We start from the raw sequence: 26,264 nt of genomic DNA, 5'->3' as shown, positions 1-26,264 counted from the left end.
AACTGAACATTTTCATCAATATCACAACAGGATCTAGTTTTACCAGCAAAAGGATTTGTGATGAAACCTTTTTTTGTGGACAGACCCATATTGAAGAAGTAACTGAGAGAGAAATATTTGAATTTTGGTATCAAGCTTTCTTTTATGTATGTCATTGAAAATAAATCAGCATATTTTACAAAGTGACTCTGTCAAACAGTCAGATTGCAGTGTAGATCGAGCGATCCTGAGGTCATTTGTGCATGTACCAGTGAATGAGTTTTGTGAAGTTAAAAAGAAATCTGAATAAACCACTAGTTAGGTGGACAAAACATTATCGTATTATGTAGTCCTCATAAATTGCGAAAGTGTTTTTGTAAAAAGTTTTTTTTCGGTGAAGTTTGCTGCCTGTTAGCTCTAAATGTTGACATCTTTATTGTGTCCTACTACATGTTTAAATAAAGTTAATCAGTTTGTTCTTTTGTTATTTTCAAAACACAAAAGTCTTAAGATTTCATCCGTTCTACAAGTGGGCATTTGTGCAAAGTTTGTCATTTTTGAATCAACTGCTGAATGAGGTAATGGATAACATTAGACAGCATGACACCACTACACTTATTTCCTTCCTACCTGACAAAGATAAAATACACTGTCCCAAGGCTAAACTTGAAAAGGAAATATCTAATGTATTTTTTTTATAAAATGTTCATGTTTTTTTTTCAATATCTTTCAATCAAAGAGTACAACAAATCAAACCTTTCTGTATTTATTTTAGTATGCATTACAGGTTTACTACTGTTTCCATCTTACAGTAAGTAGCTAGCTATTTTTCATTAGCCTCTGAGAATGTTAAATTGCAAATCAATAGTAATTTATCATAAGATATAATTTAATCACATCATAATAAAGAGCAGAACAATACTTTCAGGTTAATGAATTCCTTGCTGTCAAAGAACAGAGAAAACTGACACAAACTGTGCCAAACAACAAATGACATTTGTTGGAAGTACAGAGAACAAATGGATACGAGATAATTATCGCAATTCATTACACTCTTTTGAGAATACCAACTTTAACAAAAAAAAAAAAGTTTTGATGTATGATGTATAATGTATGTCTGGATGATTGCTTGCTTGTTTGCAGGATTGTGTTGTTTTTTTTTTCAATTTAACAAATGAGCAACTGTCCATTTAGGTTTCATCTGAGAGCTGAAAACATATAATACCCCTTTGTAAATTCCAGATTTCCCTCTGTGGAGGAAAAATCTTGAAAGTGAGAGTTTGTGGTTGCTTATTGATTTTGGAGAGCTATCTTTGTACTTGGTCGGATTCACAAAGCTGTAATTCCGAACCACTCGTCTTTTTATTTTTACAACTGAGAAATGACTTCACAGCAGCTGTGCCAATACGAGAGAATGTAACCTGGTCTATTACGCAGACTACTGTTATGTTGGAGAATAATGCAATGAAGGAACCCAGGCATGGACTGACAGCAGCAGCTGTGTGGGGGGAGGAAAGGTCAACCTGGGTTAATCAGCTAGAATCAGCGTCAACTGAGGAGAAAGGAACTGCGCATGTGTATATGATTTGTGCCTGAACATATGCTCATGAGATTGAAATAAATAAACATCTGAAAATTGTGATGATGATACAGCAAATCTAGGGTTGGTTGCAATATGCCATATTTTGTCAACAAAATAATGTATTTTTGAAAAGGTATTCCTAATCAGGTCATAAACATGTTATTTGCCTTTCAAACATATTTCCAATTCCTCGCAGCAGCTTGTGATAAAAATAACCTTGCAATTATCTTGACCTTAACAGGTAAAACCACCACAACAAACACACATTTGTCGGTATAAATGTTCACCTGTTCAGTTGCAAGTAGAGCTCTCTAGCAACTGAACAGGTGAACATCAATTTTTAAAGTAATGTTGAAAAAAGCTTTCAAGCTGCTTCTCAGCTATATACTGCTAATGTTTTCAAGCAGTGAGAGTACGCTCTTTAACTATATTTTATTTTCACAAAATAACCTGGATCAAGTACCTCAATACCCAAGGTTGATGCCTGTGCATTCAAAATTGTGTCGTGGGTTGCTTTGTATCAATTTGGTGTCAATGCAAACCAGCCACAAACAAGTTAAAATCACCAAGCTTGTAGCACCAATGGAATCAATGTCTTATACATCATATACTAAGAAACTACAAACACAAATAACGGTGATTGCGATTTTGTCAAGAACTATTTCATAGACTACTAGCCAAAAGATGAATTAGAGGATCACGACAGCTCGTGCTGCCTGTGAATTTAACAGTCTGACATTGTCAAGAGTAAAATTAACGAGGTAAGATTACCTATGAATCTTACAATAAAGTAATATATAATTTCCCAAATATGTTAAAACATGCACGTGATTAACTACAATAAGTCAATGTAGTCATCACTGTGAAAAAGAGCAGTTAATGACTGAATTAGGTAAAAATGAAAAAAAAAAAATCACACACACACACATCTCTTTATATATAGCTCTTTCATGCCCTTCTGCACAAGACATATATATATGTATATATATACATATGTGTGTGTGTGTGTGTGTGTGTGTGTGTGTGTGTGTGTGTGTGTGTGTGTATATATATATATATATATATATATATATATATATATATATATATATATAACTTTGTGCAGAAGGGCAGGAAAGAGCTATTTAGTAGCATGTAGTTCCTCTGAAAAACATGCTAAGAGCATGTGAGATAGAAATAAGAGATGGATGGCAGGTCAGATTATGGTAATAACAAGCTATTTGTGTTTTTCTTATAATTTCTAAAAAACAGTGTTATTGTACCTCCAGAAGTATTTGACAGATGCATTGAATGATTGATATAATTACACCAGGAAAGTTTTTACAGAAGAATAAGAAAATAAAGAAATGACTTGTTTGGACAGAAAAGGTCAACGTGCATGCAGTTCGTACATATTTCATAAGGTCACCTTCTTTCATCTGTAGAGTAGCTGAATGAATAACACACTGAATAATTTACTAGTTTAACTCCGTGTTCAATCTCATGCATACATTCTTCAATAAATAAATAACAGATCAACATACAGGTGGACAGTGGACAAACATTCGCACATGGTAGAACTGCAGGGCGGAAAAACTAGAGATATTAAATTAATGTAGAAAGTTATCTAACATGACGCATGTGTGTGTGGAAACTGTGTATAGTCTTTACAGAGGACATTACTTTGAGTACTGTTCTATAATTTCGCAGTACAGATATGATCAACTGCAAACACAATTGGTTAGGTTTTTTTTAACTTCTTGTCCTACATTTATTGTGTGTCAAACAATTTAGTGAAGTGCCCAAGGGTTTGCCTTTCTTGATTTTTTTTAACATAATTTAATATCAACTAATGATATAGGTCAAGACATTTTGATATTACTGCAAAACAGTCTGACAAGATGCAACATATGGGTAATATGAAATTTGACTTGTAATGATAACATCAGTGTTGCCATCTGTGTCTTGAAAAAAAATGAAATTAAGCACTTTGAGAAACTGACCTGAAAATTAAAAATATCATTTTATACATTCTGAACGGACATTGACCCAATTTCGAACAAATAATGATTCATTTCAATGTAAATGATGTCTCAAGGTAAGAGTTAATCAAGGTGGGGATACCTCAACTTTATTTTACATGTTGAGATTATTTGTGCAGGGCTCCGTTGTCCATGGTTTACAGCGCTTGGACTTAATCTTAGTCAGAGAAAAGGACATATCTAGCTGGCTATTTGATTTTTTTATTATGTCAGATTATTGCCTATTTTCCAATCTAAGAGGCAAATGTTATTTCCTTTTAATTTATTTATTTGTTTGTTTGGGAAATGTAGGTCGAGCTAGTAAAAAAATTCAGATTATATTTCTTATCTTTCTGGAAATATTTTGAAACAGTTTTCATAGCATTTTTGTACAATACAAGGTGGACTTTTGAAGACATCTGTGTTTCTGCAGTATGACAGAAAATATAGAAAATGTAGTGTTGCGCACATGTTTTTCTTTTACTTTTCTTCGTGGCTGTTCCCTTCAGGGGTTGCCATAGCAAATCATCTGCATCAATCTAACCTTACACTACATCCAGTTCACTCTCACCAACTAACTTCATGTCCACTTTCGCGACATCCGTAACTCTCCTCTTTGGTCTTCCTCTAGGCCAGACATGTCCAAAGTCCGGCCCGCGGGCCAAATGTGGCCCATGTTCAAATTTGCACCAGCCCGCAGCCTCTGTTATAAAATCGATAATAAAATCTAAATTGGTCCGGGAATAAAATGTAATGTTTCAAACGACCCTTTATATGTTTAGTTTTTCTGAAAGTCTTTTTTTTTTTCCAGACAAACATTTTCCTCATTTTATGTGGTATTCAAATATGAAATAAGAGTGATTTGGGGTAAAAACTTTAGATTTGTGTTCTGTGTTAAGACAAAAAAGTATGCCATTTGCAATCAAACATTTCATGAAACATTTCATTAGCATTTGATTCTAATGGTTTAAAGAATGTCAGGCTCAATGGCAGGCCCTCACATATTTTCTCCTCACCAAATATGTCCCTCTTTGCAATACGTTTGGACACCCCTGCTCTAAGCCGCCTGTCTAGTAAGTGTTCTGCATGTTAATCTCCTAATAAATTGATTTGATACAAGATATAGTGACATATTTCTAAGCAAGGTGGAGTGAAACTATGAGGCAATTCAATCCGAATTCTTTATTAGTGAATTTTGAAGAGATTATCTTGTACAACCAGACTTACCTCACATCCATAAACAACATAAATGTAAAAACAACATAAATGTATGACTTTCCTTAAACTACATGGTGTATATGTTTTGCTATTTCAGAGTTTGGTCAGAACTTGGTATGCATGAAAAGTGCCTTGATGTAACTATATGTCGCCAAATCTATCAATTTTATAGGAGTAGAATCAATGAAAGCTCCGCTATAGGATAAGTGATAAATATCTTTTGATGAGCGTGTGGTCCTGACTCGTTACTTCAGGGTTTTTTCAAGGTTCTACAAATATTAGAATCTTTCAATAACAATCTTGATGCTAAATATACATATATCAATAACTCCTACAAAGATGCATCACTCCAACACACAGAAATGTCTGACCACATTACTCTTCCTACATAATGCTAAAGTTTTTAACATTTAAGGACATTTTACACTCCTACAAGTAACCTGCAATTCAATTTTAATGTTGCAGAAAACTTTTAAATTGATTACGTTTGCTACAACATCATGTAGTCTTTCACAGAATGAACAACTATAACAGTTTTTCTGCAATTACCACAACTTCTACGACTACCTTTACTACTGCAATTAACACTGTGACTATAATTCTAAAGTACTACTGATTAGAATCAGAAAAACTCATGGTGTGATTTGTGTTGGCAGGTATAAGGTTGGTGGTGGTGAAGTGGTGTGGAATATGTCATACTTGCGTAGTCCGTGGCTTATAAGGTGAGCTGCTTTCTAGGTCTGCCAGGATGCTGGTGAGGGAGTCTATCTCTGCATCTAGACTTGAACGTCTCTCCTCCAGGGTTTTGTCGGGCCCTGTTATCTGTACACAAACATCATATATGCAGAACATCAGCCAAACTTTACCTGTACAGTATTGTATTTATCTGCCAGAACTGCAAGCAATGCTGACTTAAAATTTACTCCGAGGCATTCTCTCCTGCTTTTTTCCGTGCCTTACACTTTGCTTATTAGTTTCTGATTTCATGTTTCACCTTGACCTAAGACAATCCTGTGGAGAGCCACATATTAGTATCTGAAACCTCCTCTGGGAGAGAAACATTGTGAGAAATAAGAACTCTAGCATCTCAAAGGTAAATTTCATAAGATATTGAACTCTTCACCCTCTGCTTTTCAGTGCATTTGGATACACAGCATCTTTTTCTCTCTACATTATTCATCACTATCTCATTTTGTCCAATTTGAAACAGAAGGGACAAAACTTTAAAATAAGAGTCAGATATTTTTAAGCTACGTTAAATCATTTAATTAAAAAAGAAACAATAAGAAATGATTTATTTTGATATAAATATTCAATTATCACAGAAAGGTTGACACTTCAGTAACATTATCATTCCAGGAGTCTGGAAACTCACATTTCTTTCTTCTCTTTTCATGTCAAAAAAAATAAGAATCATCATATAAAGAGCCATTGATGACTTGGCAACGTGAAACAAAACTGTGGCACAAAACTCTGGAAAGTAGTTAAAATGATTTGACCATTAGTAACACAAGGCTTTCTACTAAAATCCCTCTATTTCTTCATGGGATGACAGATATATTTTTAGTCTTCTGAACCATGCTGCAATTGCAGGAAGACTTCCTGCAATTGCCTGCGGGGGCTTTTGAGTTGGCTGGATCAGTGACTGCTTCTTATTCTAATGTTATGTGTTTGGATTACCTGTCACAATCTATTACAGGCAGGCCTTGCCTCCATTTGGAGCATTGCTGCTGCTTTAGAACATCTAAGGCAATCACCAGTATGGGTAAACAAAGCAAAACACTAATGGCTTTTCTCAAATCAACAAAGGAAAAAATAGCGAACTTGTTTTTAAGTGATAACAAGGAGGATGAAAGAAAACATTGCAAGAATGAACTTCATTTTTTATAACGCTTTGGAGCTTGACATGTCGGGTTTTAATGTGGACAGCAGTGGCGATGAGCACTAGCTGCTTAAGTCTCTCTCTTCCAGCAAATAGTTCGGCGTTAACATGTCTTAATCCAAACATCTCTCTGGGTAGAGGATATCTACCTTCCTTTGAGAAAATACCATTTATATATCACTCACTTATCCATTCTGTATGCGCTACTTCTCTTCTGCCAGAGGGCAGACTCAAATAAACAGACTTTGTTTGATATGTATCATTTTTTCTGAACATGGGAAAGTCCTGCTCTTTTCTGCAGGATCCAAAATTTACTACACCAGCAATGCATCAAGGAATGCAGTTCAATTACCTAAGTGGTTCCACTGTTAAGTATGATTGCGAAGCAAATGATAAAAAAAATAATTTCTTGTAGCATCAGTGAGCTGTTAAGCAAAAATGATGAAAGGTTTGAGCCAATCGTGAGGCTGGCAGTTGATGTTACATGGCAGCTCTGCTGCCATCAGTGCGTTAGTTGCTGAATGTGAAATCATATGTAAGGCGCTTTGAAACAACAAGGTGATAAAAGCGCTTTATAAGCAGAGTCCATTTACCTTTTGATTTTGTTGTTATATCATAGCTCTTTGTCCCTGTGCTGACATTAATGCAAAAGAAGAGCTTCCTAGACTTGTTAGAAATGGTGCAGCGAAACATTCCACAATAAATTGTTGATGAATGCAATATCATATTACAGTAAAAATATATTAGTAGCGACACTTTTTTTAACAAAAGGCAATAGTGGGCAATTTTCTCTTCATTTTAAACAACATCACATCTTTAACAATTAATGACAGATGAAGGGATCAAGCGCAAAATTTGGAGTCATTAAATTAAATGAAGCAGCAATTACTCTCGTTGTTGAAACATAACAATTTGCATATTTACTCTACTTTTTGAAAGCATTTCCTATCCTTGTATTCAAAATTGAAGGATCAGTAAACATTTTCTGCTGCACTACACCTTTAAAAAGGAATATCCAATCGTCATTCATAATAAGGTTGTACTGTAATATGAATGGACAAAAAGGAGAAATAATTGTACACATAACTTCTCTAAATTATATAAGACTCTTCTTCCAATCTTACAAATGAGGCATTCATTTAGGAGAGAAAACAAGTCAGATCTGACGAGGGCCTCCAAAAGGGAGATTATTTTTCTGCCTGACAAAACTGAACAAAAGAAAGCAAGGAACTTGGAGGATTTCACAGCGGAGGTCAAGTGCTGACTGTCAGTTGGATCACAGAGACAAGATACCCTCAGAGGGTCAAACGCCTCCGGATATTATGACCAGTAAAGCAGAGGGAAGTAGTCAAGCTCCACCAATAGGTGTCAGCCTTCTATACCTCCTGCATTTCAGAACAAAAAAGTTAGTTAGAAGTTGGTTATTCTGTGGGCCCTTGAGTTTGAGTGGCTGGCTGCAGGCAGCATCTGTTGCTGGACATATCTGCAGTTGGCTCTAACTTAACAAAGACAAAGAGTTTTGTTTGACTTGGCACATGAACTCAGTGTAATGCTTTAGGCTGCGTTTGCTTTCTGTGTTGACTTGGAAGTTTACTGACAAGCAGAAAGATGTATAAGAATTGTTTGGCTTACCTGAAAATCATATGAATTTATGGGTGGAGGGGGAGCGCCGGAGCCAGGGGATAATGGAAGACCAGAGTCCTCTACAGGAGGTGGAGGCAAAGGGTAGTCTGCTACAATGGAGACATAAAAAAAAAAAAAAAAAACAGAAAGCATATTTAACAACTAAAATACTCAGTTTGCAAGTAAGTTTCTATATTTACAATACATTTACAGTACAATTTAATAACTATGCGGGAATAAATAATTGCAAAATGTAACAAGATCTAAAGGCACACTGTAAAAAGCTTTGAACCGAAACTCATTTGTGGCCAGGGACACCCCTTGGAATATGTATCCCTAAATTATTTTTTATTATTTTTTTGAGGTGGGGTTAGGAAGCACCCCCCAAAAAACACAAAACACTGGATAAACAGATACACTGGAGTAACCACAGAGTCAATCTGATGGCCACAAAGCATGTCACACATTAAGGATGTATTTTCAAAAGCAATTATTCTAATACATTTGTTTCCATGACATTGTCTCTGTGTGAGCAGAAAAATAATTCATTACATACATATATAGTTTTTTTTTTTTCAATATTTTAATATACATTAAATAAACCGTGCACTGTATTTTCCTGTCATTATCCATGTTATTCACATAAGAAATAAAAGAATGATGATCATAATTTCTGAAGATATTATTCTTTTGTAGGGGATTTTAAGGGACATACTGTCTTCTGTGTATTTCTTTTTCCTTCCATGCCCTTGATAAGGTTTTGTCCATGTGCTAAGTGAATGCAGCATGAGTAGGAATCAGTATAAACTCAGCATGAAAGGATTTTACAATGTACCATCGCCCTTTCAAGACCACAATGACCCTCTGATGTGTACATGCAAACCAAACATATAGAATAGGGTGAGAACATTTTCAGAAGTTTAGGATTGAACCATTGTAATTGTAATCTTCTTGTAGTGTTCTAGGGTGTGTGGAAACAATATGAATTGTACTCATGCTCGTTCAATTTCCTTGTGTTGAACATGCTTACGTATCATGTATGGATGATCAGCACGATGCATCACAGTGTGACATGAATTAAACATATAGATGTTGGGTTAAAAAAGGCCCTGCTAAAGAACAATAATTGGTAAAATCCACTGGCTCATGAAAGACGACTATACAGTTGTGCCAGTCTCCTTGATCTGGCATTAAAGCATCCAGTCTAGAGCAGCCGTGAAATATGTTTGGTTGTACTGGAGTAATGAAAAACTCCTTAAAATATAGGTCAAATATGGTATCCTGAGGTCAAAATTTCAGCTACATTTGAAAGAACACCAGCTTCATTATCTGGCGGTAATCAGGGTCAATATCAGATGAAAGAGCTGTTTGCATGATGCTTAGCACAGTCAGGGTTCTCAGGAGATGAACAATGACGTTACTGTGATTTAATAAATAGAAGGCTTTGACTTATGCCACAGTAATGAGAGGAAATATTTAAATGGGTCCATTCTGATATACAGACTTAAATGGGTTGATAATTCTCAACATATTTCAAATATTTTAAACTAATACAAAAGCTGCATTTTCTACCAGTAGATCAAAATTAATTGATATTCTTTTTTGCTATAATATTTAGACCATGTTTAGAAGTAGAAGTGTCTTAAGCCCAAACCAAAAATGGAATTAAAATAATTGTTACTGTTCAGAACAAGTGTCTAATAATTGAAGGATTCTTTATTTTCCTGTGTAGGAATGTAAGGTGAGCTACGTTCTTTGTTTGAATCACTCTGCATAATAAGTGTCCAGTATGAGGTATTTTGGAGGAGTTGAGCTATGGTGAACTATGGACCGAAAGACTAGAAACTGAGGAATGTCCTCACTGATGTGTCATACAACCAGAACCTTGAACCAAAAAGAATGCTAGCACTTTCAGTCATGGATATGAACATACATTAGGGTTGGTTTAAATGTTATTTGATATTTGAGTTTAAGATCCCTATTATCTTTGACTAGGCACTCATTTAGATAGAACCTAAATAAAAATAATAAAGCATAACAGAAAACCCCAGCGAAAAGAAGTCTCATTAGTTCCAAAATGTATTTTCTTTTTATGATTTTGAAACTGCCTTTGGTGCCCTTTTTATTTTGCACTTTTCTAATTTTTATCAGTGCATTTTCCTTTTTGTTTCACTTCAAGAAATTATGCTGGCTACAGTATGGTGTGGACTTTGCACGGCTCAACTGTTCTCCTTAAATGAATATTTCTTATGCTAAAAACATACGTTTTAAAATATGGACAGGTAATGAAATTCCCTCCAAACATAGCACTAGTATTCAATAAAACTAAGACCCACAAATCACTAAGTAATGTCTAACCTAACAAGCTCAAACTGTATTGGACTGCTATACACATTTAATGGGCATTTAGCAGAGTAAAGACCTGTACTAGTAAACACATTTAAAATACTAAATAAAGATATCTTTATTGTGATGATATTATAACCTAAACCAAAGTTTTTGCATAATTAGTATTCATAAGGTGTCCAATGTTTTGAATTTTTAAACATTCAAACAAAGGTCTTTAGTTGATGCAAACACAAGATATTAAGCGAAAGAGACAATGAAATGGAGTCATCCAACCTCCATGGATTAAAAAAACATAATTGTAGCAATTTTGATTAACTAAGAAGTACTAATCTTGAGTAACCGTGTGTGTATATATATATTTGTGTGTGTGTTTGTGTGTGCGTGTGTGTGTGTGTGTGTGTGTGTGTGAGTATGTGTTTGTGAGAGACAGACAGTATGTTTCCCTTAGATTGAAAATAAAAACATTGTGTCCTACTTGGTGTTTGTTCTGCCAGTGGAGAGAAACAAGCCAAATTTGTCGTTAAGTCCACATTAATCCAAGGATTGCATCCAAGCACATGTTTCAGAAAGGATCAGGCGTTACATGCCAAATTAAATTCTGATTTGGCTTCTCTCAACACAGGACTTAAGATCAAATCATTTGACCATGTACTTCTACAAACTAAACCAGACATGAGCTTTGCAAATTAAAGGCTTTTAAGAGACGTAATGGGAATTTGTTCCAATTCAAACACTTTGATGAATCCTGTTCAGAAATCCCATTTGCTTTCCATGGCGTTTATGTGTTTTCATTAGAATCTAATTGATGTCATCAATGTCCTTTATCCAAGGCAGCTGACCAAATTAATTAAGGACGGTTTTTACGAGCCTTGACAAAACAGCCAGAGGAAAGAAAGAAAGAAAGATAATCTAGCATAGTTAAAATTGGACACATGTCTGCATCTTCAGCATTACAGAACTGCAGAAGTTGCGAGCATTGCACTGCACATTCCCTCTGGGTGGTTGAGCTCTGCATGTGAATTGTTTATGTAATAACCTTGTGACCTCCACTAAAACTCCAGAGTGTAACAGCTCCTCCAAACCTCTGGGAGAGGGAATAAAAATACTGCTTGAATACAAGAATCTGCCCTGGCACTCCCTACCCTACACTACAGCACAGACTTTTTTTTGCAGTCACTTGTAACTCGTGGCTCAGAGAATTAAAACATTAAGTTTCATGTATATTCCTCTCGAACATCAAACATGTTTTGGATTTATCATTTCAGGAAACATAAAACGGTTGTAAATGTTTCAGAGATGCATGATTTATTGAGGAGGTCTAAGAGTCCTGTGAGTGGAACAGTTGAAAGAAGGAGTTGTAACTAGAATAAGGGTCACTGAGCATCTTCACTTGAAGGAGCTTTCAGGTTATTTCAGCCTCTGATTGTATTTTCCTCACGCCCGTTTTTATACATATCACTTGAAAGTGGAATATCGGGTTGAAATGCTGTGATATATAAAAACAGCACTTCCAGTTTTTACTCTCTGTAATCCCTAGAAGCAGCGCCAACCATAAAACACATTCATCGAGCCTTTGCAATTATGTTGCGAATGATTCAGAGAAAAAAAGTACATGCAGTGAAGTATTTTAACATGAGTTGCATGTGATGTTATGTTTGGCTGAACAAATACTGTACCAATTTAATCTAGAGAAAGATATGAATAGCAAAAGGCATAACTAATAAATGCAGGAACAATGCAATAAAGCAATATCACAAGTTAATGTTCATTGAAAGAAGCCAAGAAGAAAATAAAGATATATCTAGCGTGTAGTTATTTTCATCAGTGTCATCAAACATTCAATGACTTTTGACTATATCTGAAAAAAATAAAACGAGACTTGCATCTGGACTGTTACGAAGGTATTCCATGAATTCATACATGTTTCCATTAAGACTTTGGTTTATTGAAACATACATCCCGACAGTAAAATGCAGGTGAATAAGACTGAGACGGGTAAATGGAAGAGTGGAATCTGCAGCTGGCAGAGGATGAACATGATGGAAAAAGAGGATGAGAAATAAGGCTTTCATCATTGTAAAATATGGTATTATTGGCTTTAAATTTGGAAGTTTTGCATTTTGCATAAGGATAAATACACCTATCATTCATATCATATCTATCTTGAACTGGGACTTTAGGGTAACCAGTTTCTCACCAAAATGTATCATTTTTACCTTTGCAGATAAGCAAAACTTTCCAACTTTTATATACAGTTATATACAGTTTTTTTTTTTCCTGATAAATTAATACTGAAAAACAAGCATCACTAAATACTGGAACAGCTGGTCATTTGCAGTAGCACACCTGAGGACCGAAGACTTTGCCTGAAAATTCATTTTACAGAACAAGATAATACAAGATTAGCATGAGCAATAACAAAAATTTAATGTGAATGTCTTTTTTGAGATGGATAACAAAAGAAAATGGTGCATATCACACACTTCTTTGACAGGGAATATATTCTTTGACAGAAAGGAACACAGAAGTTTATAAAGAATTATTTTGATCAAATTTAAGATTTGTTTGAACACATTGTTCAGAGGGTTAATAAGCTAAGAAAATCAGTTTTGATCTGTCTGTCATTTCCAAGCTGTACAAAGGTTAATATCCAGTTTTCAAACGGAAGGTATGGTTCGGTAGAAGGCCATTACACACCTGGACCTTTTTGATTTGAATCTTCGAGTTTGGACTCATGAAGATCTCCATTTTCCCCTCTCGGAAATTTCTAATATCCCGTTGCTTCTGTCACACTTCGCAATTCATGACTACAGACACATTTGACAAATATGATATACAGTTATCTGCATCCATCGACATGATGCACTGCTTTTCTTTTTACCTCATAACAGCACACAAATGTATTTTTGTGACCCTTTACTATAATTGAAACTTTACAAGGATCATGTTTGAAGCTGAATATGTTCAACCACACAGAAACCATTTTCAGTTTTGATTCTGTGGCTGAAGTCACTGCTTATGCAAATCCCATAGTAGTTGAGTTATTATGCCATCAAACCTGGATCAAATACGAGCTTCAAGAATATTAAACCTTGATGGGTTTGCTTATTCAGAATACAAGCATCAAATGGCAGGTAGAACCAGGTGTTAACTCTAAGTTGAAAAGGACATTCAGTGTTTCACAGCTATAACTATAGTTTGTATGTGTAACCAGCTTAGAAGGACATGGTGATTTTGAAAAAAAATAAAAAATTATAGATAACATAATGAAAGTACGAAAGTGAAGATATTAGAAAATGAAATTTTTATATTTCTTTGTGTTCTCTGATTAAGAAAACACTAGAGGGAAATCAGTTTTTCCTTCTTCTTTTTCCCAACCCACTGGTTATTTATGGCATTACAAGTGCTTATTGTAAAATGAACAAAAACTGCCATGATTAACACTGCTTTACACAGTATTTGGAATCACAAAAAAATATTGAAAAATCCTCCTCTTTCTCAATAACATTACTTTTACTAAAAATTCCCTTTACCCTCATATGAATGTTTTGTTTTTTTTTTCTGTCCCACTGGCTACAGTGTCACATTGAAATTTAATGAACATATGTTTGAGTTGTAGTCTAGAGTTTGAGCAGCAAATCCAGCTAGGGTTTACAGCTGTGGAATTTAGAGTAAGAACAGCCCCTGTCCTGTGCATGAAACTATCCCAATTTGGCGATCAGGCAAAGAAACGTCAAAGCATCACTAATGAGAGAAGCAGCAAGAACACCTACTTCATATGAAAAATTCTACTCTCTCTTTATTGCTTTAAATTGCTTATAAGTAGTCACCTTGTGAAAAGGAATCTTAATCTGTGATTATAGTTATTCGAGAGGCCATAAATTGTATAATTGGTTATCAGGAAGCAGTGGATTGTAACAGACTGTTGAGATGGATCCAGCAATAAGACTGGGACTAAAAATCAACTTTGTTATTCAAGTATGTGTTAGCTATATAAGCACGTACTGTATTTGGCTAATTATAGTCTTATAGTTAAATTATTCAAAAATTCAGATTATGGAGAAAACTGATGTTTCTTCTGATCTTTTTACACAAATAGGAATAAGATGGTCTGCATAGAAGCAGTGAAGTTTGAAGATAGGTTCACAGATTTACATATGTAGACTATATACAGCGTAACATGCATGTGCGAACTAACCATCTGGCCATTTCAGACTTACAAGAAGCCTGGCACACAATATACTGTCTCTGGTCTTATGTTCATCATAATAAATATATAGAAATGTTATAATCCCTTCTACTCAAAGTGGTCAGTGCTAAGTACAGACTTGAGTTCATAAATTTTAACTGCACACAGATGTGTTCCAAGAATTCCAAGGCAAACGAGAGCACATTGTTTCGACATAATTAGGATTATTTTATTCCATCATCTGCTGGAGAAGGGGAGATCAGCTCCATTCTTAATTAGATTGATATGTATTGAAGAATGATTTATGACTTAATTTTACTTTAAAAATGTGAGGGAGGGATTTTTGGTCCTTGGAGATGCAGTTGTTTAAAATGTAAAGAGGCGTATCAAAATTGGCTTCTACTGCTGGGTTGAGAAATTGGGATCACGAACAAGAGGAGGATTATGAAATTGTATGAAAGCACAAATAAAACAAATAGTATAAAAAGGTGGTTTCCAAACGAGGGTCAGCCTTTTGACCCATACAGTTGAAATAGACTCCATAATTTATGTAAGCTTGTGTGCAATCTGTAGATGAATAAATGTGTGATTCAATAATTAAGTTTTAATTAGCCGCTGTAGTTTCTTGATTAACTAGTGAGAAAATCAAGGAGGTCAAAAGACATAATAAACAGCAAATTTCCGGACTATAAGCCGCTACTTTTTTTCACTTTCATCACTGCGACTGAAACGGCGATACAGCTAATTTATGGATTTTTTGGGGCTAATGAGCTTCATTCCGCCAAATCATTTAGCCTCGTCATATCGGACCACTGAAATTACCATGAAATTCTTAGGCTGTTTAATTCCGACACTGAAGAAGATGACTTTAATGGTTTTACTGTGCAGCAGGAAGATGAAGATAGTGATCAGCTGGAGTAGGAAAAAGTAGGGATAGAAAATGGATGGCTGGATGGACTTTTCCTTGTGTTATTTATGAGTAATCTGTTTCATCAGCCATGTTACAGGCACTGTTTGAAAAAAAAAAAAAGCATTTCCAGTATGTATTTGTAGATGTTACTGGTATGTAACAGGTGTGACCTAGATATGTACACATATATTTATTTGTTTATTTTTAGCCGGAGTGGCTTATATTCAGATTTGCTCAACCGGAAAATACGGTAATTTCTATTTTTTTAAATACGCTCAATTTTTCTCCACACATTTAAATGTTATGAATCAAACACATTTTAGCAATGGATAAATGGAGGCAGAAGATATTATCTTTCAGTCAGGAATAAACACATTCACAGGAGCTCCCTCAAGCTGGGCAGCGGTTCACTCACAAACGACATAAACCTGTATTTTAATAGCTCAGTATTGCATATAACAGGTAAGTTTATGCATTGCAGTGGCAGTAATAAGCATTGCTTGTTTTCACTTTAACATTTATGTTAAATAAAAACATGAATCTGAACAGCTTGGATGCATAATTGACATTCAATGTGTTATTAGCATTGGGATTAGCGAACAAGGTATGTTTATAAAGAGCAAGCGGTGGCACAGCCATCCAACTAAATTTACCTTACACCTGTTGGGGAAAAAAAAACCAACATATATATATAAGTATATATATGAACCAGTGCATTATGTAGACAGATTAATAGGGAATGCGTAACAACAAGGCACATTTATTCATGGCCCTTTAATATAATATTATGGGATGGGATCCCTGCACCACCTTTATATCAGTTTAGTGGTGACTGGCATAAAAATGTTGATGGCCACTGCTGATATGTTTAAAGACTTAATTGTTTGTAGAAAAAAATAATCTGTGATTACTGAACTGAAACTTACAACCAGCCTACAGATTTTCCTAGTCTGGTTGACAAATTAATTCGTGCAGAGAAGCTTTATGTTCAGTGGCCTTTTATTTATCTAATGACAAGAGGTTTTGTTGTTTTCAACCATCTTATCCAGCCCACCTAATTTTAATTACCAACATTACATTATGTCAGACCTCCTTTATAACTTACATTAGAATTGAGTATATGATTAAGATTTATTCAACATAGATATGGAAGCAAATCAGCCGTCTTGCAAAAATTAACCTGCATTAATACTTTTGCATTGTGTTTGAACAAGGACTACTGAGCCGCCCCTTAATTAACCATAAAAACAAGCATTTGCTGCCAACAATTTATCTGCTGATACAGATAGTGAGCCTGAACTGCCCAGACATATATTTTACAGACCAAATTTCAGTATTAACATTGATTAGAAGGAGCAGTTTCACTGCAGAAGAACAAATGAATACAATAAAAAAAAAAAAGAAATTGGGCTGGAAACAATGTTGACAAGTCAAATATAGAGACACATGCTGGGCATTACGTATGATAGGTCTCAATTTTAACAAAGCAGTAAAAGTAGCATAGTAGTAGTAACTATTCAATATAAATAAGTGTTTGTATGCATTTTATGTGTGCATCTTTATGCATGTCTTTTTATGCATAAAATGTGGTAAAATATTATCAGTACAATGAATACACTACGCAAAATTTAAAGAGTTTTACACATGCTGCAAACAAAACAGTTGCACTTGATGAGTTCTAGTTTATAAAAGCGACCTTTGCATTAGCTCAAAGCATGTGTCTGTGGTGAATTTCCTTTAAACTCTCATGGTGACACCCATGAGGGACTCTGAAATAAAAACTAGTAGTCAGTTTGCCTCTGGCAAATCACACAGGAATAAAAACAGCTTATGCACATGTTAAACTTTTATTTTTAAATGCTCTTAGCAAACAACTGAAAGTTACAGAATATTTGCTAACTTCACAGGATGTAACTTTTGTCCAGAAAAGGCTCATCTCAGATGATTTTAACTTTGTGTTTGACTAACCTACAAAAAAAACAAAAGAAAATTATATGTTGCAGTTAAGCACCATCAAACGGAAATGTGAATTATTGTCGGAAAGTGAGCATCAATACTTTTGGAGGATATCTTATCTACTCTTGATTAGTTTACAGTTTTATAAAGGTAAACCTATCATTAGTTTCATTAACATAATGGATTTTTTTTTCGATAAAAATATTAATTAATACTGAACACTTGAATTAATTTCAGCATTTGAACAGGTAACTGTAAAGACTAAACATACAAATATTTTTTGTTTAATAAAACTTTTATAAAGGGATTATCATCAGCTATTATTATTGTTATTATCATCATTATTTAGGAAAAATGTTATAAAGATATCAAAAGCAGCTTGAAGTGTTTTAACTATATAAACAGATACCAAATTGAAGAAAATAATACAATCAGAAAAAACATAGACAGGATATAATTTGAAGATTGAATTTCTGTATTAATGTAAACATGATTATCTTTATGTTTCAGTTGGCATACATATACAATACAACAGTAGAACAATTCTATTTTGCAATTCGCTTGGCACCTACAGACCTCAAAATAAGGTTATAGATATTTTATTCAAAATTATTGTGAATACAACCACTGGATGACTTTACAAGTGACTGGGCCACATGTAGAGTCATACTGTACAGCCAGCTACTTTCTTATTCAAATGCCTGGGCAATTCATATTCTTCAATTGCACCACTGCATGTTTTTCGATAATGGGAGGAAACTTGAGAACCCAGAGGAAAGCGACAGAGACAGGGAAAGAAACTCGCAAGATCCAAACAGAAACGTCCTCTGTCGGAATCAGACCAGAATCAAACTTCCAGTGTACGGGAAATGATAACCACTGCACCACTGTGCCGCTCACATTATGAATATAGTCACTTGAAACAAAAAATGGAAAAAAGAAATATGCTCCATTAAAGGTCCTTGTTCAACATGCGCCTTGGGTAGCAGTTAAAATACTGGTCTCTACAAATACTTGTCTTATACTAGATATTCAGGAAAGACTGAGCTTGAGATATTCTTCTAAACATGAATTATTTGTCCAAGTATTGATCAAAAGTTTATTTGAAATCAAAACCCTCTGTGAGGTGGAATATGTGGTGTGTTTAAGAAGATGACATCTGTCCTTATTATTTAAGTCAGCATTGGGTTAAAGGAAGAAAGAAAAATCTTGACATCACATGTAGTTGACCTTGATAACAGATGTTAAGAATCTAAGCTCAGATGAGGTGAGGCAGGATTCCTCTTTTATAAAAGAAGTCCATTTATGCCTGTTGCGTCTATCTAATCATGATTTTCTTTTCATTTTGACAAGGCACATCAAATGTTGTTGTCCAAACTGAATCTTGATATATTTCACAAAGCTAGTTTATGTTGCAGAGCAATTGCACAGGATTGCATTGGATTTTACACTTATTCGTCAAATTTTGCAGTTCAACTGTAAAATGATATTTCTACAAAATCTAATAAATTAATCTTACTAAATGATCTGAGTATCATAAGTAAGCATAAGTAAGATTAGATTAATTCTACTATTAACATGTAAATCAATGGTTTGTCATATTCATATTAAAGCAGTCTGATAAGATCTGCTAGCACAAGAAAAAACAGAAATATTCATAACATTTATGTTCTTTTCAAATTAAATGAAATTCATGATACAAAATATAATTTACCTATTCTTGTATATCAATCTATTGCTAAGCGATTCTACTGCCGTCTTTTTTCTTTTAATTATCAGCTTTAAAGAAATGGGGTACAGGCTTGCAATACATGTCCTAATTTGTGTTGATAAAGAAATAAAACCAATGTACCATATAAGATCAACTTAATCCCTAAAATCTGATCTGTTGTGAATCATTTGGGGAAAAGGCTCACTGTCTGAGACCTAGATGTCACTCACTTCCTCCAGCTGGTATATTAATCTGAACAAGTTCTTCTTAAAAGACCATAAGGCAGTATTAACTAAGGAGTAACTGCGCCGTTTGCACCTTTTTGTCCACATAATAAGAATGGCTCAGACAGCTTATTCCAGCCAAAAGTGTCTTTTGTGGGACAAAAGGACAGTGGGGCATGGTGCCAAATTGACTTGTCTCCATTATTTTCATATTAATCTCCATTTAAGTCACGCAGAGCAGACATTTGTTATAAAATAAATTCAACTGAAAATGAACTTACATCTGTCAAACTAATGTTTTATTTTCCAGAAAAGATACTGGCGTCCAGTAACATACAACTCAAATGTAGATAGTTGACTCCTTGTAACGTTTCTACAGAGGTACACAAAGGTCATCCATCTATCCGTCCACCGTCTGCCGCTAATCTGCACTCAGGGTTGCGGGGGATGCTGGAGCCTATCCTAGCTGTCATCAGGCGAGAGGCAGTGTGCACCCTGGACTGGTTACCGGTCAATCTCAGGACATTTATATAGACAGACAACCTCACTCACTCATTCGGGGCAATTCACAGAAAGGCAATTAATAATTATAATAAGAATAAGAATTAGTCGAAGTAGTATTAGTAGTAGTTGTATCAGAAATGGTTGTTGAAGTGCTCTCCACATCTACTGTGACATTGATTGCATAAAAGTAGATATTCATGTTGTAAGTTAAGCTTATAATTAGAGTAAAATCCAGGAGAAACATTTCCCTGCCTTCTCTACGGAGTTGAGTACATGTTACGCAACTGCATACATATGACCAGTAGGTTACTGGTCATACACATATATATTTTATAATTTAGGACCTTTTATAAGACAACAAATAAAAAAGTAAGTCATTATTTTTATTTGTTAATTTCAGATCTAGAATATGGGTCAACAGATCACATGTCACATGATATGACGTGGGTCCACACATTAAACAACAAAACTCCTCAAACAAGTGTTTTAAGATAACAGTGGGCTTGTCTCGGTGATAGCAGACTTTCAGAACTGTTACCCTTTGTCTTTCTCTGACATCCTGTTGAGGTCAGTCATGTTCATTTGACAAAACAGAATCTGTCCGATATTCTACCTTGTTCATTTGCTTGTAAACCTATCCTGCTATCAGATATGCTGTCTATGCTTTTGGGAACACAAGCAACAATAGTTACCAACAGGGCTGATTTTTTTTTTTAATTATTCACAGTTGTGGACTGTACATTCATGAAATGTAAATACTGAAGATAATTGTCTTTGAAATTACTAACGGTTAATGTGTAGGTGTCTAACCAATGACTCTAAGGATTCTTCCTGTCATTATCTTTCAACAAATGTTTTGTATTACTCCGCAGTTGACTTTCATCTTCCCACTAGCGTGTTACTGCGGGGCTCAAATGCATACTGTATGCAAATCTTAATATACATAAACGTCACCATTCGGTTCCACAAACCTGTAAATAATACAGTCTTATTCATATACCTCTGGTGATGTTACATCGGCATAACTGTTACAGCTAATTTCAGTTCTTACACTGTATGATTATTGGAAATTAGGCACGCAATAAGGCCTTTATCACAGTAAAATCTAGCTAATAATTTTAATTCTGTGTGAGTGGCCTCAGGCTCCTCAGCCACATCATGTTCAGCTTATCCACATCGGACTACAATGTTCTCTACATTTCATGTGACCAATTAATTTCATTTCCAAACTTTAGTTGATTATTAGCAATCATGTCAGTATGATAGTATGAGTTTAAAATTTCCAAGCCAAGTGAGATAGTGTTTCCTATCACAGTTATTAACATAATTCTGTTGGAGCCGACAGCCTTGAAGTGAAACTGCGGAGCTTTGTGGCCTGTAAAAAAAAAACTTTTTTAGATGTAATATTAAAAAAAATATATTGATGCAAAAGAAAGCATTAAAGTTGTTAATGCATGTGTGATTTACTAATGTTCTATACAATACCTTTTATAGAACATAGTTTGTTTAGACCTGATTATATGTACCTTGCATCTTACTTGCTAGTGTCTCTTGTGAAAATGATTTAGTCATTGGACATTCACATAAAATGTGAACTGTGAAGTGTAAATGTAATACAAAATAGCATGTGTGAGCAAAATACAGCGTATTCAGTCAGTCAGGTAAACCAGCGATCCCTCACCACCAGACTGTGGACCAGTACTGGGCCATTGAATAAGAAGTTTAAATTGTATGTATTTTTGTTCATTAGCCTTTTGGGTGGGCGGCGCGGTGTCTCAACGGTTCGCACATCTACCTCACAGCATGAGGGATTCCCACAGGGAGCCTTTTGTGTGGAGTTTGCATTTTTTCCCCATGACTGTGGGTTTCCTCCTGGTTGTCCCATTTCCTACCACAGTCCAGAAACAGGAGCTTAATTGGAAAAATTGGGAAAATTGCCCTTGTGTGTATGAATGACAGAGGTGAATGGTTGTTTGTTTTTCTATATGTAGCTCTGTGATTGACTGCTGACTGGTCCAGGGTGTACCGTGCCTCTCACCAAATGACAGCTGGGATAGGCTCCAGCATCCCCAAGTGTAGGATAAACAATAGATTAGAATGGATGGATGGATAGTCCCTCGGGTATTTTATTTGGTATTTTATTCGATAACCTTCTTGTGGCAACTGGACTTAAATTCTTCACTAGAGGACGTACCATCCCTCATCCAAGAGGCTTTTTCAGTTCTCACTCCTTGACTCAGTCTTAGTGGTTTTCATGTATCAGTGAGGCAGCAAGCTAACCCCATGCTAAAAAGTCCCGCAAACAAATGTCCTCCAGATAAATTGGCCCACAAACAAATGTGACTGGGGACCTTTTTTTGAAAAGAGAGAAAGAGCTAACTGTGCAACACCAGTAGGATCTTAGAGTGCCAGCAAAAAAAGCTACATTGAAAATAAAATACCAAGAGTTAACGGGCCCATTGCAACAGGTGATTCACATGCTCCACACCTGCTCTGCATAATAATATGCATAATAAGCCATGAAACCATCAAAACTCTTTCACCATATAGGGGCCAAGCACCCTCTTATCTCGGTTAGGCAGGGTTTTCTGCAGTGACAGCAACCAAAATTAAATAAAGTAGAAGACTAGAAATAGGGAGCGCATCAAAATTGTTACTGTCAACTATCACCCCCAGATGGGACTGTCGAGTTGCAGGGAAACAACCTCAGAGCTTTCGTGATCATATATTTGCGTGATAATCATTTAATAGTGATTAAAAATGCATAATATGAGGTACAGTGGTTACATTAACACCCTCTTTTCAACCCCATATAGCCGTAGACAAATACTTGGGTGAGTAATGCAAGTTAATTGCAAGTAATGCAAGTAAGTTAATGCAGTAAATTCTATTTGTCAAGCAAATAATGTAAAATTGGCACCCTGCGGTTCACTACCTGTTGAGTACACATATAATTATAACGAAAGCCCAATTTTACAATTACGTTTTTTGTAATATTTGAGAATCAAAAGCTAAAGTCATGTTCACATGTAAATTTAGTTGTTTTTTTTTTGTGTTTTTTGTTATCAGTCAGATACAGGGGAGTCACGATCAACACTGCTCATTTATTCATCTGTCAATCAACAAAATACAGGTGAAAATAAAGTCTTAAGGAATAAAAACCGGAAAATATCAAGCAATATCCATATATTATAGACTGAAAGCAGTCAGGCTCAGAGAGGGGTAAGTAAGGATATATTCTCCCTCCTAAATATACCTAATATAAACTAAATCCCTGGACATGTGAATGTCAGAACACCAGAAGAGTTCATTCGATCCTTTGTGTTATTTATGGAGTTTTGTTTGTCTTCTGTGCACTTACCTGCAGGGTCAACCTGGCCTGCCTCCCCCATCTGTTTATAAGGGTTAAACTTTGGTTTGGGAGCAACCACAGGGGCAAACTTCTTAGGGGCTTGCTGTTGGGAGATAGAGATCCTTGCACTTCCCAACGACGGAGTGGTCTCCATCCTCGCAGCCACTTGTCCTGTCTGGTCACTACAGCTCACTGGGTTCCACATGGTTCTGTTGAACAAATAAACATGTTTTTTCAGGAAATTGTTTGATTTCTCTTCATACCATCAATTGCCTTGTTATTTTGAGAAGGGAAAGCCGGAAGTATGTGTCTCGATCATCATTTGCGCAACACATTAGTTCAATATAACAGCAGTATTCAGGAGAAAATATGTTAGACAAACATCAATGAGCCAATACAACACAGCCCACAAGATAAGTAGGAAGATGTATTGTCTGGTGTTGATATATGATTGAATGTATAGATTATTATTAGAGTACTATGTTGAAAATTAGCTAAGGTATGACAATAAACAAGTGAGGCTCAATGTCACATTATTCGCAGATTTATATCACGACTCAATCATCTATATCAACTGCAAAAATCAAGAGAAAGATGGCTTCTAATTCAAGCTTTGTCTTCTTTCTTTCTTAATAGACATACATCTGTAAACCAGAATACACCTCCACATGTTGTTCATTGTTAACCTTGTAGCCATGTAAAAAATTGTGTCTAAGAGGTCATGGGGCACTATCTGCACATTCACCATTGACTGGCAGCTGTTGGGTCAGTCTATTAAAACTACATATATGAGCAGTAATCTGACATCCATTAATATGTGCTGATTCATAAAGATAACAGGGAAAAATAACTTTGAACATAAATTTGAGTCTTTTTTTTTTCTTTCTTTCATCCTCTCTTGAAATCCCGACACTGGAACAACAAATAAAACATGTGAACGAGACAAAAAGCAAAGACAACAAAAAGAGCACAAAACAACTCCACAGAAAAGTATTGAAAGATGGTGTAATGTTGGTGTAACAATCACTAATTGTCAAAAACTACATCAAATCACTGTTTGCAACAACTGAACACCGATCTGAAATTCTTGCAGAGAAATATTGATGTAGTTCTTAATTTCCACATTATAATAAAATAAAAAATGCTGATAATTCCTGATGGGCAGTACTGATTTTGACAGATAAGTCATTCGCATTTTGACTTTAAATAGCTGATGAAAGTTTTGTGATCTGTACTTCCGTTCATACAATTACATCGGAAAAAACACTGACGGAGGACATAAGCATCCATTATCTCCATCACATTCTGAACCCCCTTGATATATTTGAACTATTTATATGCCACACTTTTTACCATGTTTCTGTTTGTTTGTTGTGCTGTGTTCTGATGTTTTGCTGTTTATTATCTTCAGTCTGACTGATACCAGGTTTATATTTTTTATATTCTCCCAAGCAGAGTAAAAAAAAAAAAACCCACGCAAAATCATCTTTTAATATCTGCTCAAATCCCTGCTTCTCCTGCTGCCTGAGTGGTTCTTACTTTTGATAATTCTTTCTGCTCTTAATGCTATGATTTAGATGTTCACTGATGTCTCACACCCACCTGTCATTTCAATGCAAATGCTTTATTTTGCTTATGCTCCATGGGCTAACAAAATACAGATGTAAAGTGGTATAAATAGGAAAAGAGGAATCGGTTTAAGCATGATTTTAGTAGTACTCAATGCATACATTCAAGTGGAAAAGTTCAGGGGGTGTCTTTTGAATTATGGCAAATAATCCACAGTTTGATATCACATGATAGCCTGCAGATAGTCTGCCGGTCCCAAGCCCGGATAAATGAAGAGGGTTGCGTCAGGAAGGGCATCCGGCGTAAAACTTTTGCCAAAACCAAACAAGCAAATCAAACCGAATATACCAGATCGTACCGGATCGCTCAAGGCCTGGGTTAGCAACGACCGGCAGTGGTACCGATGACCTACAGGGAACCAATAGAAACTGGGCTAATGTAGTTCAAAGACGGAGAGGAGTAAGTTGTGTTCAGAAGCAGAGAGAGAAGAGGAAAGGTAAGAATCCGGGTTTGAGAGTAGGGACTTTGAATATTGGGACTATGACAGGAAAAGGTATTGAGTTGGTCAACATGATGCAGAGAAGGAGAGTAGATATACTGTGTGTCCAGGAGACTCCCCGAGATCTCACATCCCTGCAGGTGGGATGTGAGATTGAGGAGAAGGAGAAGTTCTGGAATGAGCTAGATGAAGTGATGCAGAACATCCCAAGAGATGAGAGAGAGATAATTGGTGTAGACTTCAATGGGCATGTTGGTGCAGGCAATAGAGGGGATGGGGTATAGAGAGTGGTATTGAGTATATTGGTAGAAGGATGCCGGGATTGAAATTGCCATACAGGAGACATAGAGGAACACCAAAGGGATGATTAATGGATGGAATCAAAGAGGGCATGATCTTAGTTGATGTGAAGATTTATGGATGGAGTGAAAGAGGTCATGGTCTTAGTTGATGTGAGAGAAGAGAATCCAAAGAATAGGGTTAGATGGAGGAGGTTGATCTGTTGATGTGAACCCTGAAGGGAAAAGCCAAAGGAAAAGAAAGAGTTGAGAGCACAAAATCCTTTATTTTCCTTTTCCTTTTCTTTACTCTTCTTTAATACAAACTCAGTGGAACACAAGTCAGTGTCCTTGTACCAGCCCCAAGCCCCGACAAATGCAGCAGGGATGTATCAGGAAGGGTATCTGACATAAAACATATGCAAAATGCAAAATTAAA

At 35.5% G+C, this 26,264-nt stretch overlaps 1 protein-coding gene across 3 annotated transcripts in view; it reads right to left on the bottom strand.

Moving 5' to 3' along the window:
- The window catches only part of lpp (LIM domain containing preferred translocation partner in lipoma), a 143,454-nt gene that overhangs the window by 61,218 nt on the left and 55,972 nt on the right, over positions 1 to 26,264 (bottom strand). For all 3 annotated transcript variants that reach the window (XM_086162386.1, XM_086162387.1, XM_086162388.1), the window contains 3 exons: positions 23,489 to 23,688; positions 8,294 to 8,394; positions 5,479 to 5,601 (listed from right to left, as the gene is read on the bottom strand). In XM_086162386.1, coding sequence (XP_086018512.1) covers positions 5,479 to 5,601; positions 8,294 to 8,394; positions 23,489 to 23,688 — 424 coding nt within the window. The remainder of the gene's footprint in view (positions 1 to 5,478; positions 5,602 to 8,293; positions 8,395 to 23,488; positions 23,689 to 26,264) is intronic.

The sequence above is a fragment of the Fistularia commersonii genome, chromosome 16, assembly GCF_037954325.1.
Source record: "Fistularia commersonii isolate RoL2024-O1a breed Wild chromosome 16, RoL_Fcom_v1.0, whole genome shotgun sequence".
In the NCBI taxonomy this organism is placed as follows: Eukaryota; Metazoa; Chordata; class Actinopteri; order Syngnathiformes; family Fistulariidae; genus Fistularia; species Fistularia commersonii.
This window is presented reverse-complemented; position numbering and strand designations above follow the sequence as displayed.